This window comes from Rana temporaria, unplaced genomic scaffold (assembly GCF_905171775.1).
Source record: "Rana temporaria unplaced genomic scaffold, aRanTem1.1, whole genome shotgun sequence".
Taxonomy (NCBI): Eukaryota; Metazoa; Chordata; class Amphibia; order Anura; family Ranidae; genus Rana; species Rana temporaria.
Window position 1 is genome coordinate 1,340 of NW_024404861.1, and position 18,853 is coordinate 20,192.

An 18,853-nucleotide genomic window follows, 5' to 3' on the forward strand; every position below is an offset into this window, starting at 1 on the left:
GTGGTGAGTAGGGGTGGTGTGAATTGCTGTGTCGGGGTGGGTGTGCGGTGAGTAGGGGTGGGTGTGTGGTGGTGAGTAGGGGTGGTGTGAATTGCTGTGTCGGGGTGGGTGTGCGGTGAGTAGGGGTGGGTGTGTGGTGGTGAGTAGGGGTGGTGTGAATTGCTGTGTCGGGGTGGGTGTGCGGTGAGTAGGGGTGGGTGTGTGGTGGTGAGTAGGGGTGGTGTGGATTGCCCGTGTCGGGGCGGGTGTGCGGTGTGGATTTCTCGTGTCGGGGTGGGTGTGCGGTGTGGATTTCTCGTGTCGGGTGTGCGGTGTGGATTTCTTGTGTCGGGTGTGCGGTGTGGATTTCTCGTGTCGGGGTGGGTGTGGATTTCTCATGTCGGGGTGGGTGTGCGGTGAGTAGGGGTGATGTGAATTGCCGTGTCGGGGTGGGTGTGCGGTGTGGATTGCCTGTGTTGGGGTGGGTGTGCGGTGTGGATTGCCTGTGTCGGGGTGGGTGTGTGGTGAGTAGGGGTGGGTGTGGGTGTGGGTGTGGATTGCCCGTGTCGGGGTGGGTGTGGATTGCCCGTGTCGGGGCGGGTGTGCGGCGATTAGGGGTGGTGTGCGGTGTGGATTGCCCGTGTCGGCGTGGGTGTGCGGTGTGGATTGCCCGTGTCGGCGTGCGGTGTGGATTGCATGCCCGTGTCGGGGTGGGTTTGCGGTGTAGATTGCCCGTGTCGGGGTGCGGTGTGGATTGCCTGTGTTGGGGCGGGTGTGCGGTGAGTAGGGGTGGTGTGGATTGCCCGTGTCGGGGCGGGTGTGGATTGCCCGTGTTGGGGCGGGTGTGGATTGCCCGTGGGGGGGGGGGGGTGTGAATTGCCTGTGTCGGGGCAGGTGTGCGGTGTGGATTGCCCGGTGCGGTGAGGATTGCCCGTGTCGGTGTGCGGTGTGTCGGTGACGGATTGGTTGTAAATGAATGGCAGCTCGGGGCACAATCTGGTGGAATGCGGGTTACGGGTGTGTCGGGGTGGGTGTGCGGTGTGGATTGCCCGTGTCGGTGTGTTGGGGACGGATTGGTTGTGTATGAATGGCAGCTCGGGGCACAATCTGGTGGAATGTGAGTTACGGGTGTGTCAGGGTGGATGTGCGGTGTGGATTGCCCGTGTCGGGGGTGGGTGTGCGGTGAGTAGGGGTGATGTGGATTGCCCGGGGCGGGGCAGGTGTGCGGTGTGGATTGCCCGTGTCGGGGCAGGTGTGCGGTGTGGATTACCCGTGTTGGGGCGGGTGTGCGGTGTGTATTACCCGTGTCGGGGCGGGTGTGCGGTGTGAATTGCCCGGGGTGGGGTGGGTGTGCGGTGAGTAGGGGTGGTGTGGATTGCCCGTGTCGGGGTGGGTGTGCATTGCACGGGGCGGGGTGGGTGTGCATTGCCCGGGGCGGGTGTGCGGTGAGTAGGGGTGGTGTGGATTGCCCACATGCGGTGTGTTGGGACGGATTGGTTGTATATGAATGTCAGCTCGGGGCACAATCTGGTGGAATGCGGGTTACGGGTGTGACGCGGCCTGGCAGCATTTTGCGCGGTACAATGACGGCGGACTTCCCTCGATCTGCGGATCCGGAACGTTCCAATGATTCGTCACTTTCACAATTTTTCATGTTTTGTTTTTTCTTTAATTCAACAATTCATTTTATTTTTTTATACAAATTCAAAAATAAAGACAATCTAATTTGGCAAAAACCGTCATCCTGGTGAAATTCTCGGCAGTTCAGAGTTAGTTAAAAATAGATGAATTCTAAATATATATATTATAGATTATTCTGTCAGGATATAGAAAATAAAATCTGTCAATTAAAACCAAACATTTTTAAAATCCAAATTCACTCGTCATTCGTAAGCTATAAAAATTCCAAACGGTTATTAAATATTCCACAATGCACTGCAAACCTCCTCGCCGGCGGGGGCGCCGCGACCGCCATCCAAGAGAAACCTTAAATAACGCGACGGTTTTACACACCCACTTCCTGGGACATATTTACAGTTGGCGGGCCGGACTGCCCATAGGGGGTCAGGCCTCAGCTGCAGCCTCTGTCCCAGCGTCCAATCAGATGCTGGCAGAGGGAAGCGCACACAGGAAGCTCTATGCTGTAAGGCATCCTATTGGACGTTTCACAGTTCAATCATCAGAGCTGCTGCAGTCTCCCTCCTCCAGATGGGGGCGCCGGCTACACACCTGGACCATAGTGACGGCGCTCTCTGGGGCGCACTGTCTGTATGGAGGGAGAGCTGTAGACTGCAGGCAGGGGGGAGGAGTGAGAACGGGCCCAGACAGAGATGGCCCCATGGTTTCCAATGGCGCCCCTGTTGGAGGGTGTAGGTAGTCCATGCACAGTGCTACAGAAATCTGCACCAATCAGTGATGATCCAAGATCACACGCTCTACCACATGCAATGTGACGCTACTAGAGGTGGCTCCCGGTACCACATGCAATGCTACGCTACTAGAGGTGGCTCCCGGTACCACATGCACTGTGACGCTACTAGAGGTGGCTCCCGGTACCACATGCACTGTGACGCTACTAGAGGTGGCTCCCGGTACCACATGCACTGTGATTCTACTAGAGGTGGCTCCCGGTACCACATGCACTGTGACGCTACTAGAGGTGGCTCCCGGTACCACATGCAATGCTACGCTACTAGAGGTGGCTCCCGGTACCACATGCACTGTGACGCTACTAGAGGTGGCTCCCGGTACCACATGCACTGTGACGCTACTAGAGGTGGCTCCCGGTACCACATGCACTGTGACGCTACTAGAGGTGGCTCCCGGTACCACATGCACTGTGATGCTACTAGAGGTGGCTCCCGGTACCACATGCACTGTGACGCTACTAGAGGTGGCTCCCGGTACCACATGCACTGTGACGCTACTAGAGGTGGCTCCCGGTACCACATGCACTGTGACGCTACTAGAGGTGGCTCCCGGTACCACATGCAATGCTACGCTACTAGAGGTGGCTCCCGGTACCACATGCACTGTGACGCTACTAGAGGTGGCTCCCGGTACCACATGCACTGTGACGCTACTAGAGGTGGCTCCCGGTACCACATGCACTGTGACGCTACTAGAGGTGGTTCCCGGTACCACATGCACTGTGATGCTACTAGAGGTGGCTCCCGGTACCACATGCAATGTGATGCTACTAGAGGTGGCTCCCGGTACCACATGCACTGTGACGCTACTAGAGGTGGCTCCCGGTACCACATGCACTGTGACGCTACTAGAGGTGGCTCCCGGTACCACATGCACTGTGACGCTACTAGAGGTGGCTCCCGGTACCACATGCACTGTGACGCTACTAGAGGTGGCTCCCGGTACCACATGCACTGTGACGCTACTAGAGGTGGCTCCCGGTACCACATGCACTGTGATTCTACTAGAGGTGGCTCCCGGTACCACATGCACTGTGACGCTACTAGAGGTGGCTCCCGGTACCACATGCACTGTGATGCTACTAGAGGTGGCTCCCGGTACCACGTGCACTGTGATGCTACTAGAGGTGGCTCCCAGTACCACATGGTTGGACCTCTATGGAGGATCATTTATTCTCCCTGCTTGTGTGATGGAAGGAGAAGTAGGGTGGAGTGGGTTGGAGAAGGGTGGAGGGTAGTGAGGGCTGGCAGAGAATTAGAGGAAAGGCAGGATGGAGAGGGTTGGAGCAGGTTGGAGAGGAGGTAGGTTGATGGGGAGTTAGAGGATGGGAGGTAGGGTGCAGGGGAGGTGGGCTGGAGCAGGTTCGAAGGGGAGGTAGGTTGGCAGGGAGTTAGAGGATGGGTGCAGGGGAGGTAAGGTGGGGAATTATAGGAAGGCCGGTAGGTTTGTGGGGAGGAAAGATGAAGGGGAGAGGAGAGGAAGGGAGAGGAGAGGGAGGGCAGGAGAGGAGAGGGAGGGCAGGAGAGGAAGGGAGAGGGAGGGCAGGAGAGGAGAGGGAGAGCAGGAAAGGGAGAGGGGAGGGCAGGAGAGAAAGGGAGAGGAGAGCAAAGGAAGGGAAACGAGAGGAAGGGGCAGGAGAGGAAAGGGAGAGGAGAGCAAAGGAAGGGGCAGGAGAGGGGAGGGCAGGAGAGGAAATGAAAGGGAGAGGAGAGCAAAGGAAGGGGCAGGAAAGGAAGGGAGAGTAGAGCAAAGGAAGGGGAACGAGAGGAAGGGGCAGGGATGGGAGGGATGCACAGTGAGGGGGCGGTAAGTGGAAAATAGGCCCCTCCTCCCTATGGGGGGTGGGGAAAGTTGAATAATTTTCTCCCTCTAGTTACTATGTATCAGGATTGCAATTTTCCACATTAGAATGTAATCTGGAAGAAAACATTTTAATGTCGGTTATTTCTCCGATCTTTGTGCCCTGGTAATGGCACTGATTCCGGTGAGGGATTCCCTCTCCTGGGCGGTACATTCGGTGTTTGGGATGAGGACCGGACACCATATGAGGACCGGACACCATATTCCTCATTCTGTGATGACACGCGATGGAGGTCATACAAGACATCCGCACACATTCCTGGTGTATGAACGCATGCGCGGCGCGTTCTCTCTTCAGTACTATAAATATTCTGCACACGCGATATAAAAACCATTAAAACCGGAACTCCGGATCTATAGTGTTATAAAAATGTTAATAATGCTAAAAATAAAGCGATTTCTATAAAAACATGAAAGTCACTGAAAGCTGTGAAATTTCGTCACCCAAAGATAAGAAGGGGGCGGGGTGGAGGGACCCAGAGATAAGAAGGGGGCGGGGTGGAGGGACCCAGAGATAAGAAGGGGGCCGGGTGGAGGGACCCAGAGATAAGAAGGGGGCGGGGTGGAGGGACCCAGAGATATGGGGAAGGGGGCGGGGTGGAGGGACCCAGAGATGGGGGGAAGGGGGGGGTGGAGGGACCCAGAGATATGGGGAAGGGGGCGGGGTGGAGGGACCAGAGATATGGGGAAGGGGGCGGGGTGGAGGGACCCAGAGATATGGGGAAGGGGGCGGGGTGGAGGGACCCAGAGATATGGGGAAGGGGGCGGGGTGGAGGGACCCAGAGATGGGGGGGGTGGAGGGACCCAGAGATGGGGCGGGGTGGAGGGACCCAGAGATGGGGGGAAGGGGGGTGGAGGGACCCAGAGATATGGGGAAGGGGGCGGGGTGGAGGGACCCAGAGATATGGGGAAGGGGGCGGGGTGGAGGGACCCAGAGATATGGGGAGGGGGCGGGGTGGAGGGACCCAGAGATATGGGGAAGGGGGCGGGGTGGAGGGACCCAGAGATATGGGGAAGGGGGCGGGGTGGAGGGACCCAGAGATAAGAAGGGGGGGTGGAGGGACCCAGAGATAAGAAGGGGGTGGGGTGGAGGGACCCAGAGATATGGGAAAGGCGGGGTGGAGGGACCCAGAGATAAGAAGGGGGCGGGGTGGAGGGACCCAGAGATATGGGGAAGGGGGCGGGGCGGAGGGACCCAGAGATATGGGGAAGGGGGCGGGGCGGAGGGACCCAGAGATATGGGGAAGGGGGCGGGGTGAAGGGACCCCAGCGCAGTGACCAGTCCTGAAGACAGGGGGCGCTCTCGGCCTGCAGTCAGTTAGAAGGCGGAGTATTGGAGGCCACACCCCTGCTGTTTTGCATCATGATACAGTTAAGGCACTTCAACCCGCCCAGAGGCGATTAAGTTCGCATGTGTTGCGCTATATAAGTTTTCATTCATTCAGGGGAGCCGGACCGCCATCCTCCCTGTGATGTCACAATGCCGATCGGCGAGACGGATAATCTTTATATGAACCTCAAATTTCAGTTCCGTTTTGCCCTCGTGGCCGTCGTCACCCCGACTCTGCGCGGCGCTGGGTTGGGGGGGAGGCGGCGCTGATTCATCCGTCATATTTTTTACACGATTGGCTGGCTTGTTGTGGAAATTTGATCGTAGTGTAGAGCGCTGTGATTGGGCGGAAATGTCTTCACTGTACAAATATAAAATAGAAGCCATCTGCGGTGTGCTGCCACAAGAAGACCACCAGGCGGAGGCGCTATATCCGCGCACAGCGTTCCAGCAAGATCCGGCGGCGCTCCTTCATCGGTCTTCTGGGCTCAATGGTCAATGCCAGCGTGAGCTGAGGAAGAGAAATACAGCCAATCAGGGAGAAGTCTGCAGACAGAACCCCGCATGTAACACACAAAGTACAGCAGACAGGTCTACATGCTGAGAAATGAAGCCGCTGGAGATACAGAAATAGCAAAACATCATCTTTTACCCTTTTTGTTGCACCCCTCCCCCACCACACACAAACGCTGGCAGGTCATGGCTGTCAAAATGACAGCAGGGAGTTGCTGTAATAGAACAGAGCTTCTAAATACTAATCAGAGATAGAAAGATACAAAGTAACAATGGGGTAGATTCAGAAAGCAATTGCGTCTGCGTATCCATAGATACGCAGCGTAATTGCTTACTTGCCCCGGCGTATCGACTTCTCCTGATTCAGGAACCTCGTTACGCCGACTGCAGCCTAAGATATGACTGACATAAGGCTCCTTATGCCGTCGTATCTTTGGCTGCATTCTTGCGATGGCCGCTAGGTGGCGTTCCCGTAGTGGTCAGCGTAGAGTATGCAAATTGCATACTAACGCCGATTCACAACCGTACGCGCGCCCGGTGTTCGCATTTTACGTTGTTTGCGTTCGTCGGTTTCTGCGTAAGGCTGCTCATGCTATTAGGAGGCGCAGCCAATGCTAAGTATGCCCGTCGTTCCCGCATCGCGATTTTTAAAAAAAATTACGTTGTTTGCGTAAGTGAATCGTGAATGGCGCTGGACGCCATTTACGTTCACGTTGAAGCAAATGACGTCCTTGCGACGTCATTTACCGCAATGCACGTCGGGAAAGTTTCCCGACGGAGCATGCGCACTACGTTCGGCGCGGGAACGCGCCTAATTTAAATGATCCACGCCCCCTACGGGATCATTTAAATTACGCGCGCTTACGCCGGGCAGTTTTACGGAGCGCCCGCGCAAATTACGGAGCTACTGCTTCGTGAATGAAGCGTAGCGCAAGTAATTTACGGAGGCATAGCGTTAAAACGGTACGCTGCGCCTCCGTAAGAGTGCGCAGCCCTACCTGAATCTACCCCATTGTTTACAGTGCCTTGAAAAAGTATTCATACCCCTTGAAATTTCCCACACTTTGTCATGTGACACCCAAAAACGTAAATTTATTTTATTCCAATTCCAGGGAACCCCCCCCACCCCAACGACACTTTGCATTGCATGCATTAAGATAAAAAAACTTCTATGTGCAGCAGCCCCCCCAATACTTACCTGAGCCCCCTCTCGATCCAGCGATGTTGTACAAAAGCCTTGGCTGTTGGGGACTCTCCCTTCTCGTGCGCCATTGGCTCCCACTGCTATTAATCAAAGTCAGTTAGCCAATGAGGAGAGAGAGGGGGTGGGGCTGAGCAGCGGCTCAGTGTCTGAATGGACACACAGAGCAGCGGTTTGGTTCAGGCCCCCCCCCCCCCGAAAAGAGGAGGGTCTGGGCTGCTCTGTGCAAAACCATTACAGAGCCGGTAAGTATTAAAAAAAAAAATTGCCCAAAAAAACAAGAATATTCCCCGATATTTCCATATGGACCGACTTTCCAGATACTTGCAGCTCATTGGCTCAGAAGAGGGTGACGTCACATGACTTTGCTGTAAATATCTCAACTCAGATGATTGGACGCCACATGCAGAAACACAAACCATGCGTTAAAGAGTGACTCCACCCACATTCTCACCGAGATCCCCCCCCTCCAGGGACCGCCTCCCCTCTCTGCTGTCCATTCCAGGGTCTGATGTCACCAGCAGAGGGGGAGGAGTCACCCCAGAACTATATGTCACCTGCCAGGCTGAATCTTCTCTAATGACACAAACCACACAGACATGCAGATTCCGGGGGGGGGGGGGGTCTCTTTTTAGATTCCACGACTCTGACTGACCCCCACACCGGGCGACAGAAGATATAACTAAGGGGGAGGAGAGAATCCTAGACCGTGGCGGAGCACAGCATGCGTCACACACAATACGCGCTCTTACGTGGCTCAGACTACGGTGGACTGAAGTCCGCTGGGTGATGGGGGGTGATGGGGGTAGTGAGCAGCTGGAATGGATCACAGACAGGTTAGATTGCAGGTGAAATACGACACACACACACATAGCAGTCTATTTATAGAGCATCTGACAAAAGTAAGTACACCCCTTGTATCTTTTCATGTGACAACACTGAGGAAATGACACTTTGTATCTACAATGTTGTGTAGTGAGTGTACAGGGGGGAGGGGTGTACACAGGGGGGGAGGGGTGTACACAGGGGGGGGAGTGTACAGGGGGGGGGGGAGTGTACACGGGGGGGGGGGGAGTGTACAGCTTGTATAACAAATAACTCAACACACAGCCATTAATGTCTAAACCGCTGGCAACAAAAGAAACACCGCTGGATGGTCCCGGCCCCCGCGCTGACGCTCAGTTTCAGGGTCTCGGCGATCTTCTTATTTCCTCGGCCAGTAATGGGGAACCTCGGCACCCCGGATGTTTTGGAACTACATTTCCCATGATGCTCCACTACACTGCAGAGGGCATGAGCATCATGGGAAATGTAGTTCTAGAACATCTGGGGTGCCGAGGATCTCCATCACTATCCTCGGCCATCTTTATGTAGAGACACAATTCTTTATATCAGATCCTCAGAGAGATCTTTGCCATGAGGGGCCATGTTGTCCTTCCAGTGACCAGTATGAGAGAGTGAGAGCGATAACACCGAATGTATCACACCTGAGACCTTGTAACACTAACCAGTCACATGACACCGGGGAGGGAAAATGGCTAATTGGGGCCAATGTGGACATTTTCACTTAGGGGTGTCCTGACTTTTGTTGCCAGAGCTTTAGACATTAATGGCCGTGTGTTGAGTTATTTGTTATACAAGCTGTACACTCCTCCCCCCCTGTACACCCCTCCCCCCCCTGTACACTCCCCTCCCCCCCTGTACACCCCTCCCCCCCTGTACACTCACTACACAACATTGGAGATACAAAGTGTCATTTCTTCAGTGTTGTCACATGAAAAGATACAAGAAATGTCACTGAGGGGTGTACTTACTTTTGTCAGATACTGTAAATGTTTTCACCCGAGATTCACACCTTCTAATTGGAAACACATATAAATCCCGGGTAAACGTGTGAAAACATTTGTGGATGGACCCCCTTGGAATCTGGAGGGGTTCAGAAATACAACCAATCAGATTGTCCCGTTTTAGTTCCAATCCCTCACTAGTCACATGAAAAGCAGAAGCTGATTGGTCGCCGTGGGTGACAGGCAGACGCTTTCATAGACGATGAATACGGAGATTATTTATTTGTTCTCGGCTGATCTGAAAGGTAATATTGCCCCCGAGTGCGGCACAACCTGGAATATTGCCCCCGGGGTGCGGCACAACCTGGAATATTGCCCCCGGGGTGCGGCACAACCTGGAATATTGCCCCCGGGGTGCGGCACAACCTGGAATATTGCCCCCGGGTGCGGCACAACCTGGAATATTGCCCCCGGGTGCGGCACAACCTGGAATATTGCCCCCGGGTGCGGCACAACCTGGAATATTGCCCCCGGGGTGCGGCACAACCTGGAATATTGCCCCCGGGTGCGGCACAACCCGGAATATTGCCCCCGGGTGCGGCACAACCCGGAATATTGCCCCCCGGGTGCGGCACAACCCGGAATATTGCCCCCGGGTGCGGCACAACCCGGAATATTGCCCCCGGGGTGCGGCACAACCTGGAATATTGCCCCCGGGTGCGGCACAACCCGGAATATTGCCCCCGGGTGTGGCACAACCCAGAATATTGCCCCCGGGTGTGGCACAACCTGGAATATTGCCCCCGGGTGCGGCACAACCCGGAATATTGCCCCCGGGTGTGGCACAACCCAGAATATTGCCCCCTGGGGTGCGGCACAACCCGGAATATTGCCCCCTGGGGTGCGGCACAACCCGGAATATTGCCCCCTGGGGTGCGGCACAACCCGGAATATTGCCCCCTGGGGTGCGGCACAACCCGGAATATTTCCTGCAGTAATCTGCTTCTGATCCAATTGATATAAAATCGGATCTCGTCTGTGATTGGCTCTCAGGTGAGGGTTGAACTGTCTAGTGGACGCCCAGCGGTGCCGCTAGCGAATAATCGCTGTTTTTTTTCCTACGCTAGGGGTGGTGTTGGTGAAGTTGTCTAGCTCCTCCCACTCCTCCTCCGCATGCACAGGTACCATCATGTGACAGAAGTGGGCGTGTTCAGAAATGGAAACGATCTTTTGCGGGCCAGATGGCGATCTCGCGGAGAACTGCGGAGTCTCCCATGGATGACCAGCGGCCGTCACAACGCCATTCAGAAAGAATCCAGATTGTGATTTTCCCACAATGCACAGGAGAGTCGGGTGCTACAGACAACGGGAACTAACAGGTGTGTACAATGTCTGGCCAATCAAACGCAACGCCCCTCCCCCTTCTCACCTGCTACCTGCTTGCTGCGCTGAGATGCCTCTGAGGCCAAAGCGTAGGATATGGTGATCATCCTCTCCTGTTCCTGCACCTGGCTGTCCATATCCGAAGGGCTCATCTCATCCGGGTAGGACATCGACTGCAGATTGTGCACGCTGCAAAAGACACAGACCAATCAGAGCACAGAAGAGGAAAACCAATCAGAGCACAGACAGGAGGAGACTCACCAGAGCCCAGACAGGAGGAGACTCACCAGAGCCCAGACAGGAGGAGACTCACCAGAGCCCAGACAGGAGGAGACTCACCAGAGCCCAGACAGGAGGAGACCCACCAGAGCCCAGACAGGGGGAGACCCACCAGAGCCCAGTCAGGAGGAGACCCACCAGAGCCCAGACAGGAGGAGACTCACCTGAGCCCAGACAGGAGGAGACTCACCAGAGCCCAGACAGGGGGAGACTCACCAGAGCCCAGACAGGGGGAGACTCACCAGAGCCCAACAGGAGGAGACTCACCAGAGCCCAGACAGGAGGAGACTCACCAGAGCCCAACAGGAGGAGACCCACCAGAGCCCAGACAGGAGGAGGAGACTCACCAGAGCCCAGACAGGAGGAGACCCACCAGAGCCCAGACAGGAGGAGACCCACCAGAGCCCAGACAGGAGGAGACCCACCAGAGCCCAGACAGGAGGAGACCCACCAGAGCCCAGACAGGGGGAGACCCACCAGAGCCCAGACAGGGGGAGACCCACCAGAGCCCAGACAGGGGGAGACTCACCAGAGCCCAGACAGGAGGAGGAGACTCACCAGAGCCCAGACAGGAGGAGACTCACCAGAGCCCAGACAGGAGGAGACTCACCAGAGCCCAGACAAGAGGAGACTCACCAGAGCCCAGACAGGAGGAGACTCACCAGAGCCCAGACAGGAGGAGGAGACCCACCAGAGCCCAGACAGGAGGAGGAGACTCACCAGAGCCCAGACAGGAGGAGACTCACCAGAGCCCAGACAAGAGGAGACTCACCAGAGCCCAGACAGGGGGAGACTCACCAGAGCCCAGACAAAGGGAGACTCACCAGAGCCCAGACAGGAGGAGACTCACCAGAGCTCCAGACAGGAGGAGACCCACCAGAGCCCAGACAAGGGGAGACCCACCAGAGCCCAGACAGGAGGAGACCCACGAGAGCCCAGACAGGGGGAGACCCACCAGAGCCCAGACAGGAGAAGACTCACCAGAGCCCAGACAGGAGGAGGAGACTCACCAGAGCCCAGACAGGAGGAGGAGACTCACCAGAGCCCAGACAGGAGGAGGAGACTCACCAGAGCCCAGACAGGAGGAGGAGACTCACCAGAGCCCAGACAGAAGGAGGAGACTCACCAGAGCCCAGACAGGAGGAGGAGACTCACCAGAGCCCAGACAGGAGGAGACTCACCAGAGCTCCAGACAGGAGGAGACTCACCAGAGCCCAGACAGGAGGAGACTCACCAGAGCCCAGACAGGAGGAGGAGACTCACCAGAGCCCAGACAGGAGGAGGAGACTCACCAGAGCCCAGACAGGAGGAGGAGACTCACCAGAGCCCAGACAGGAGGAGACTCACCAGAGCCCAGACAGGAGGAGACTCACCAGAGCCCAGACAGGAGGAGGAGACTCACCAGAGCCCAGACAGGAGGAGGAGACTCACCAGAGCCCAGACAGGAGGAGGAGACTCACCAGAGCCCAGACAGGAGGAGGAGACTCACCAGAGCCCAGACAGGAGGAGGAGACTCACCAGAGCCCAGACAGGAGGAGATTTACCAGAGCCCAGACAGGAGGAGACTCACCAGAGCCCAGACAGGAGGAGACTCACCAGAGCCCAGACAGGAGGAGACTCACCAGAGCCCAGACAGGAGGAGACTCACCAGAGCCCAGACAGGAGGAGACTCACCAGAGCCCAGACAGGAGGAGACCCACCAGAGCCCAGACAAGGGGAGACCCACCAGAGCCCAGACAGGAGGAGACTCACCAGAGCCCAGACAGGAGGAGACCCACCAGAGCCCAGACAGGAGGAGACCCACCAGAGCCCAGACAGGAGGAGACTCACCAGAGCCCAGACAGGAGGAGGAGACTCACCAGAGCCCAGACAGGAGGAGACTCACCAGAGCCCAGACAGGAGGAGGAGACTCACCAGAGCCCAGACAGGAGGAGACTTACCAGAGCCCAGACAGGAGGAGACTCACCAGAGCCCAGACAGGAGGAGACTCACCAGAGCCCAGACAGGAGGAGACTCACCAGAGCCCAGACAGGAGGAGACTCACCAGAGCCCAGACAGGAGGAGACTCACCAGAGCCCAGACAGGAGGAGACCCACCAGAGCCCAGACAGGAGGAGACTCACCAGAGCCCAGACAGGAGGAGGAGACTCACCAGAGCCCAGACAGGAGGAGGAGACTCACCAGAGCCCAGACAGGAGGAGGAGACTCACCAGAGCCCAGACAGGAGGAGACCCACCAGAGCCCTGACAAGGGGAGACTCACCAGAGCCCAGACAGGAGGAGACTCACCAGAGCCCAGACAAGGGGAGACTCACCAGAGCCCAGACAGGAGGAGACTCACCAGAGCCCAGACAGGAGGAGACTCACCAGAGCCCAGACAGGAGGAGGAGACTCACCAGAGCCCAGACAGGAGGAGGAGACTCACCAGAGCCCAGACAGGAGGAGACCCACCAGAGCCCTGACAAGGGGAGACTCACCAGAGCCTAGACAGGAGGAGACTCACCAGAGCCCAGACAGGAGGAGACTCACCAGAGCCCAGACAGGAGGAGGAGACTCACCAGAGCCCAGACAAGGGGAGACTCACCAGAGCCCAGACAAGGGGAGACTCACCAGAGCCCAGACAAGGGGAGACTCACCAGAGCCCAGACAGGAGGAGACTCACCAGAGCCCAGACAGGAGGAGACTCACCAGAGCCCAGACAGGAGGAGGAGACTCACCAGAGCCCAGACAAGGGGAGACTCACCAGAGCCCAGACAGGAGGAGACTCACCAGAGCCCAGACAGGAGGAGACTCACCAGAGCCCAGACAGGAGGAGACTCACCAGAGCCCAGACAGGAGGAGACCCACCAGAGCCCAGACAGGAGGAGACTCACCAGAGCCCAGACAGGAGGAGGAGACTCACCAGAGCCCAGACAGGAGGAGGAGACTCACCAGAGCCCAGACAGGAGGAGGAGACTCACCAGAGCCCAGACAGGAGGAGACTCACCAGAGCCCAGACAGGAGGAGACCCACCAGAGCCCAGACAGGAGGAGACCCACCAGAGCCCAGACAGGAGGAGACCCACCAGAGCCCGGACAGGGGGAGACCCACCAGAGCCCGGACAGGGGGAGACCCACCAGAGCCCGGACAAGGGGAGACCCACCAGAGCCCAGACAAGGGGAGACCCACCAGAGCCCAGACAAGGGGAGACCCACCAGAGCCCAGACAGGAGGAGATTTACCAGAGCCCAGACAGGAGGAGACTCACCAGAGCCCAGACAGGAGGAGACTCACCAGAGCCCAGACAGGAGGAGACTCACCAGAGCCCAGACAGGAGGAGACTTACCAGAGCCCAGACAGGAGGAGACTCACCAGAGCCCAGACAGGAGGAGACCCACCAGAGCCCAGACAGGAGGAGGAGACTCACCAGAGCCCAGACAGGAGGAGAAGACTCACCAGAGCCCAGACAGGAGGAGGAGACTCACCAGAGCCCAGACAGGAGGAGGAGACTCACCAGAGCCCAGACAGGAGGAGATTTACCAGAGCCCAGACAGGAGGAGACTCACCAGAGCCCAGACAGGAGGAGACTCACCAGAGCCCAGACAGGAGGAGACTCACCAGAGCCCAGACAGGAGGAGACTCACCAGAGCCCAGACAGGAGGAGACCCACCAGAGCCCAGACAGGAGGAGGAGACTCACCAGAGCCCAGACAGGAGGAGGAGACTCACCAGAGCCCAGACAGGAGGAGGAGACTCACCAGAGCCCAGACAGGAGGAGGAGACTCACCAGAGCCCAGACAGGAGGAGACCCACCAGAGCCCTGACAAGGGGAGACTCACCAGAGCCCAGACAGGAGGAGACTCACCAGAGCCCAGACAAGGGGAGACTCACCAGAGCCCAGACAGGAGGAGACTCACCAGAGCCCAGACAGGAGGAGACTCACCAGAGCCCAGACAGGAGGAGGAGACTCACCAGAGCCCAGACAGGAGGAGGAGACTCACCAGAGCCCAAACAGGAGGAGACCCACCAGAGCCCTGACAAGGGGAGACTCACCAGAGCCCAGACAGGAGGAGACTCACCAGAGCCCAGACAGGAGGAGAATCACCAGAGCCCAGACAGGAGGAGACCCACCAGAGCCCAGACAGGAGGAGACTCACCAGAGCCCAGACAGGAGGAGACTCACCAGAGCCCAGACAGGAGGAGACTCACCAGAGCCCAGACAGGAGGCCTCCACAGACAACACATGGACAGATGGAGGACTCACCTGGACCGGGCCAGAATGTTCTTGATCTTCTGGACTTTCCGCCGTCGTGCTTCCAGCTCCTCGTGGGTCAGCGGCTCTTCTGGGTCCATATCGATGTACCTCTCCGGAATCTCCACTTTGTCTGGAGTCGCCAACTGCCAGAGACATGAAATGATTGGTGAAGAGAAGACGACTCGTACAAAAGCTCCGCCCCCAACATTGTACGGAATTATAACTGCCCCGCCCCCTCCGCTATCCAACGCTCTCCAGAATTATACCGGGTTCTGTTCGGCTGTCTGGATCCCATTGGGGAAATTTCTCTTCATTTCCTGTCCAGAGGCACAAAATAAAGCGAGAGGAAATCTTTCCAAAGATTTCCCCCGAACAGGTTTCCCCCAAACAGGTTTCCCCCAAACAGATTTCCCCCAAACAGATTTCCCCCAAACAGATTTCCCCCAAACAGATTTCCCCCAAAACAGGTTTCCCCCAAAACAGGTTTCCCCCAAACAGGTTTCCCCCCAAACAGGTTTCCCCCCAAACAGGTTTCCCCCCAAACAGGTTTCCCCCCAAACAGGTTTCCCCCAAACAGGTTTCCCCCAAACAGGATTCCCCCGAACAGGTTTCCCCTCACCCAATTTATCCCGGTGAACGGGGACACAGACAGCCATACTTGTCACCCTTTTCGAGGTTAGCAGGCTATAATAAATATTCGCCACTAGATGGCGACGTCTCCCCATCACGCTCAGTTCTCGGATAATCAGCAGCGCGTGCGTGGAACATCAAATCATTAAAGCGGAGGTTCTGTGGGAAAACGTTTTTTTTTTTAAACACTAATCTGCTGCTTTTACTATAGTATTTATTTTACTCACATGTCCCGTTTTAGCAGCCGCCAGGATCCTCTTTTCCCATAAAAGAATATTTTTTAAAATATAGTGATGGACATTGCCATCTTAATTGTGGGCACTGTGAAACCCTCCTGTTCCTTCTTCCGGGATGCGGCGAATGCTGATCTCCCAGCATTCACCGCGTAATCCCGCGCATGCGCAGTGTCGACGGCGAGCCGCGCCGTCAACACTGCAGAGTTGCTATCACAACGGCCGGCGGCGTCCTGAAAAGGACACGCCCCGCTGTGATAATTACAATAGGGGAAGATGTATCCGCCCTCCCTCATCATATGACGCGATTTGCGAGTCATGTGACCCGCTTCCCGCGTCACATGACAGCCTAGCTAGCGCGAGACTACGGCGCCTAGCTATTTGAGATGGCCTGCACGTCACTCACAGGAGAGCTCCCAGAATGCAAAGAGCCGTCGGGGAATATAGCGACACGCCCACTCCCCGCTCGGCTGAAAACCAGGAAGTAGAGGAGATAAGAGGTAAGGAAGCATTTTCAAAAAAAAAATTCAACGCTATCATCTGTAAATAGGGTTAAAGCTAGCAATGCTGAAAATTTCATTTTGAGGGTGAACCCCCGCTTTAACATGAAGTGAGTGAGTGAGTAACTTGTATAGCACAACAAATGCGAACTAAATCGCCTCAAGGCCTCAAGTGTATCAGATGTAAGCCCCGCCCCCCGATATATGACTCCGGGGATGGAAATACTCTGTATACAAGGTCAGGGTCACTATATACTGACACCCCATTATCGCCAGACACCCCATTATCGCCAGACACCCCATTATCGCCAGACACCCCATTATCGCCAGACACCCCCATTATTCGTAGACCACAGACCCAATGCACGGCATGCATGACAGACTGCAGGGAAATGAACCGCTATGCATGCCGTGTGACACGTGACGGTCACTTACCTCCTTGCTGATGTCCAGGTTGTAGTCCTGAGGCTCCAGATCCATCTCAGTGATGGGGACAGCGATGGCCTGAACCCAGTCCTGGTCTTCCCAATCCCTCTCCTCCGCGTCCCGAGCCGCCCTCTCCAGCAACTGGAGATCGAATTCCTGTTCCCTCCGCCACTGATGAGACACAACGGGGTCAATGCCTGCAGATGTCCCCCCATACACCCCGTTCCGGGTACACCCCATTCCATGTACACCCCATTCCACATACACCCCGTTCCATGTACACCCCTCCGCACACCCCATTCCGGGCACACCCCCGCACACCCCATTCCGGGTACACCCCATTCCACATACACCCCGTTCCATGTACACCCCTCCGCACACCCCATTCCGGGCACACCCCCACACACCCCATTCCACATACACCCCGTTCCTGGTACACCCCCGCACACCCCATTCCTGGTACACCCCATTCCTGGTACACCCCCGCACACCCCATTCCGGGCACACCCCATCCATGTACACCCCATTTCACATACACACCCCATTCCACATACACCCCATTCCGGGTACACCCCATTCCACATACACCCCATTCCGGGTACACCCCATTCCACATACACCCCGTTCCATGTACACCCCCCCGCACACCCCATTCCACATACACCCCGTTCCATGTACACCCCATTCCGGGCACACCCCCACACACCCCATTCCACATACACCCCGTTCCTGGTACACCCCCCCCCCCCCCCCGCACACCCCATTCCTGGTACCCCCCCCCCCCCGCACACCCCATTCCGGGCACACCCCATCCATGTACACCCCATTTCACATACACACCCCATTCCACATACACCCCGTTCCTGGTACACCCCCCCCCACACACCCCATTCCACATACACCCCATTCCGGGTACACCCCATTCCACATACACCCCGTTCCATGTACACCCCCCCGCACACCCCATTCCACATACACCCCATTCCTGGCACACCCCATCCATACAGCCAACTCCATGCCTTGTACACCCAGCATACACCCCATCCCAGGCCTTGTTCACACTCCATATACCACCCCTCCCCCACTCCAGGCCTTGTACCCCCAGAATACACCCTATCCCAGGCATTGTACACCCCGTTCCATGTACACCCCCGCACACCCCATTCCGGGCACACCCCCGCACACCCCATTCCTTTTTCCCCCTCATCCATGTACACTCTTCATACACCCCATTCCTGGTACACCTCCGCACACCCCATTCCTTTTTCCCCCTCATCCATGTACACTCTTCATACACCCCATTCCAGGCACACTCTTCATACACCCCATTCCATGTACACCCCATCCATGTACACTCTTCATACACCCCCGCACACCCCATCCATACAGCCAACTCCATGCCTTGTACACCCAGCATACACCCCATCCCAGGCCTTGTTCACACTCCATATACCACCCCTCCCCCACTCCAGGCCTTGTACCCCCAGAATACACCCCATTCCTGGTACACCCCCGCACACCCAATTCCGGGCACACCCCATCCATGTACACTCTTCATACACCCCATTCCTGGTACACCCCCGCACACCCCATCCATACAGCCCACTCCACACCTTGTACACCCCATCCCAGGCCTTGTTCACACTCCATATACCCCACACCCTTGGCCTTGTACCCCCAGAATACACCCCATTCCATGCCTTGCACACCCCTTTCCGGGTCTAATACATATATACACCTATTGTACACCCTATCTTAGGATCTATACATGAAGTGTACACCCCACACACCCCATTTCAGGCTGTATACTCCACCCAAAACTAAAAAAGAGTTATGTCTGGAGTTGTCCTTTAAGGTAACCCTTTCCTGAGAGGCACACGGCCGCTGCCATTGTGGATTACCTTCAGAAGATGCCCGTTGTCTGGGTGGTAGACCGACCAGCAATCGGGGTGAGTCTCTGCACAGGGACACCGAGTACAGAGCAGACGCAGAGCACAGAGCAGAGTACAGAAGAGACGCAGAGTACAGAAGAGACGCAGAGTACAGAGCAGACGCAGAGTACAGAGCAGACG

At 56.6% G+C, this 18,853-nt stretch overlaps 2 protein-coding genes across 3 annotated transcripts; both read right to left on the reverse strand.

Moving 5' to 3' along the window:
- Positions 1-1,634: 1,634 nt before the first annotated feature.
- Positions 1,635-3,836, reverse strand: LOC120924225. Of its 2 annotated transcripts, XM_040335095.1 has the most exons (3): positions 3,550-3,835; positions 3,170-3,510; positions 1,635-2,935 (listed from the first exon to the last, which is right to left on the reverse strand). In XM_040335095.1, the coding sequence occupies exons 1-3, from the start codon at positions 3,576-3,578 to the stop codon at positions 2,664-2,666; spliced, it is 642 nt and encodes a 213-aa protein (XP_040191029.1). In that variant the 5' UTR covers positions 3,579-3,835; the 3' UTR covers positions 1,635-2,663. The 2 variants fall into 2 exon arrangements, with proteins under 2 accessions (XP_040191029.1, XP_040191028.1); XM_040335094.1 differs by having other exon boundaries at positions 3,170-3,836.
- A 1,875-nt stretch (positions 3,837-5,711) lies between these two features.
- On the reverse strand, positions 5,712-17,021 carry LOC120924226 (pleckstrin homology domain-containing family A member 6-like). Its single transcript, XM_040335096.1, has 4 exons — positions 16,791-17,021; positions 15,002-15,135; positions 10,530-10,672; positions 5,712-6,110 (listed from the first exon to the last, which is right to left on the reverse strand). The coding sequence occupies exons 1-4, from the start codon at positions 17,019-17,021 to the stop codon at positions 6,088-6,090; spliced, it is 531 nt and encodes a 176-aa protein (XP_040191030.1). The 3' UTR covers positions 5,712-6,087.
- Positions 17,022-18,853: the final 1,832 nt, after the last annotated feature.

Excerpts from the sequence above, each read along its gene's own strand:
- LOC120924226 (XM_040335096.1), bottom strand. The coding sequence starts at position 17,021 with ATGGGGTGTACCCGGAACGGGGTGTATGGGGGGACATCTGCAGGCATT. Across the intron at positions 15,136-16,790 it reads ACCTGGACATCAGCAAGGAG|TTGGCGACTCCAGACAAAGT; the intron begins GTAAGTGACCGT and ends TGTCTCTGGCAG. Across the intron at positions 6,111-10,529 it reads GCGCAGCAAGCAGGTAGCAG|CTCACGCTGGCATTGACCAT; the intron begins GTGAGAAGGGGG and ends TCTCTTCCTCAG.
- LOC120924225 (XM_040335094.1), bottom strand. The coding sequence starts at position 3,578 with ATGATCCTCCATAGAGGTCCAACCATGTGGTACTGGGAGCCACCTCTA. Across the intron at positions 2,936-3,169 it reads GCCACCTCTAGTAGCATCAC|AGTGCATGTGGTACCGGGAG; the intron begins ATTGCATGTGGT and ends TAGTAGCGTCAC.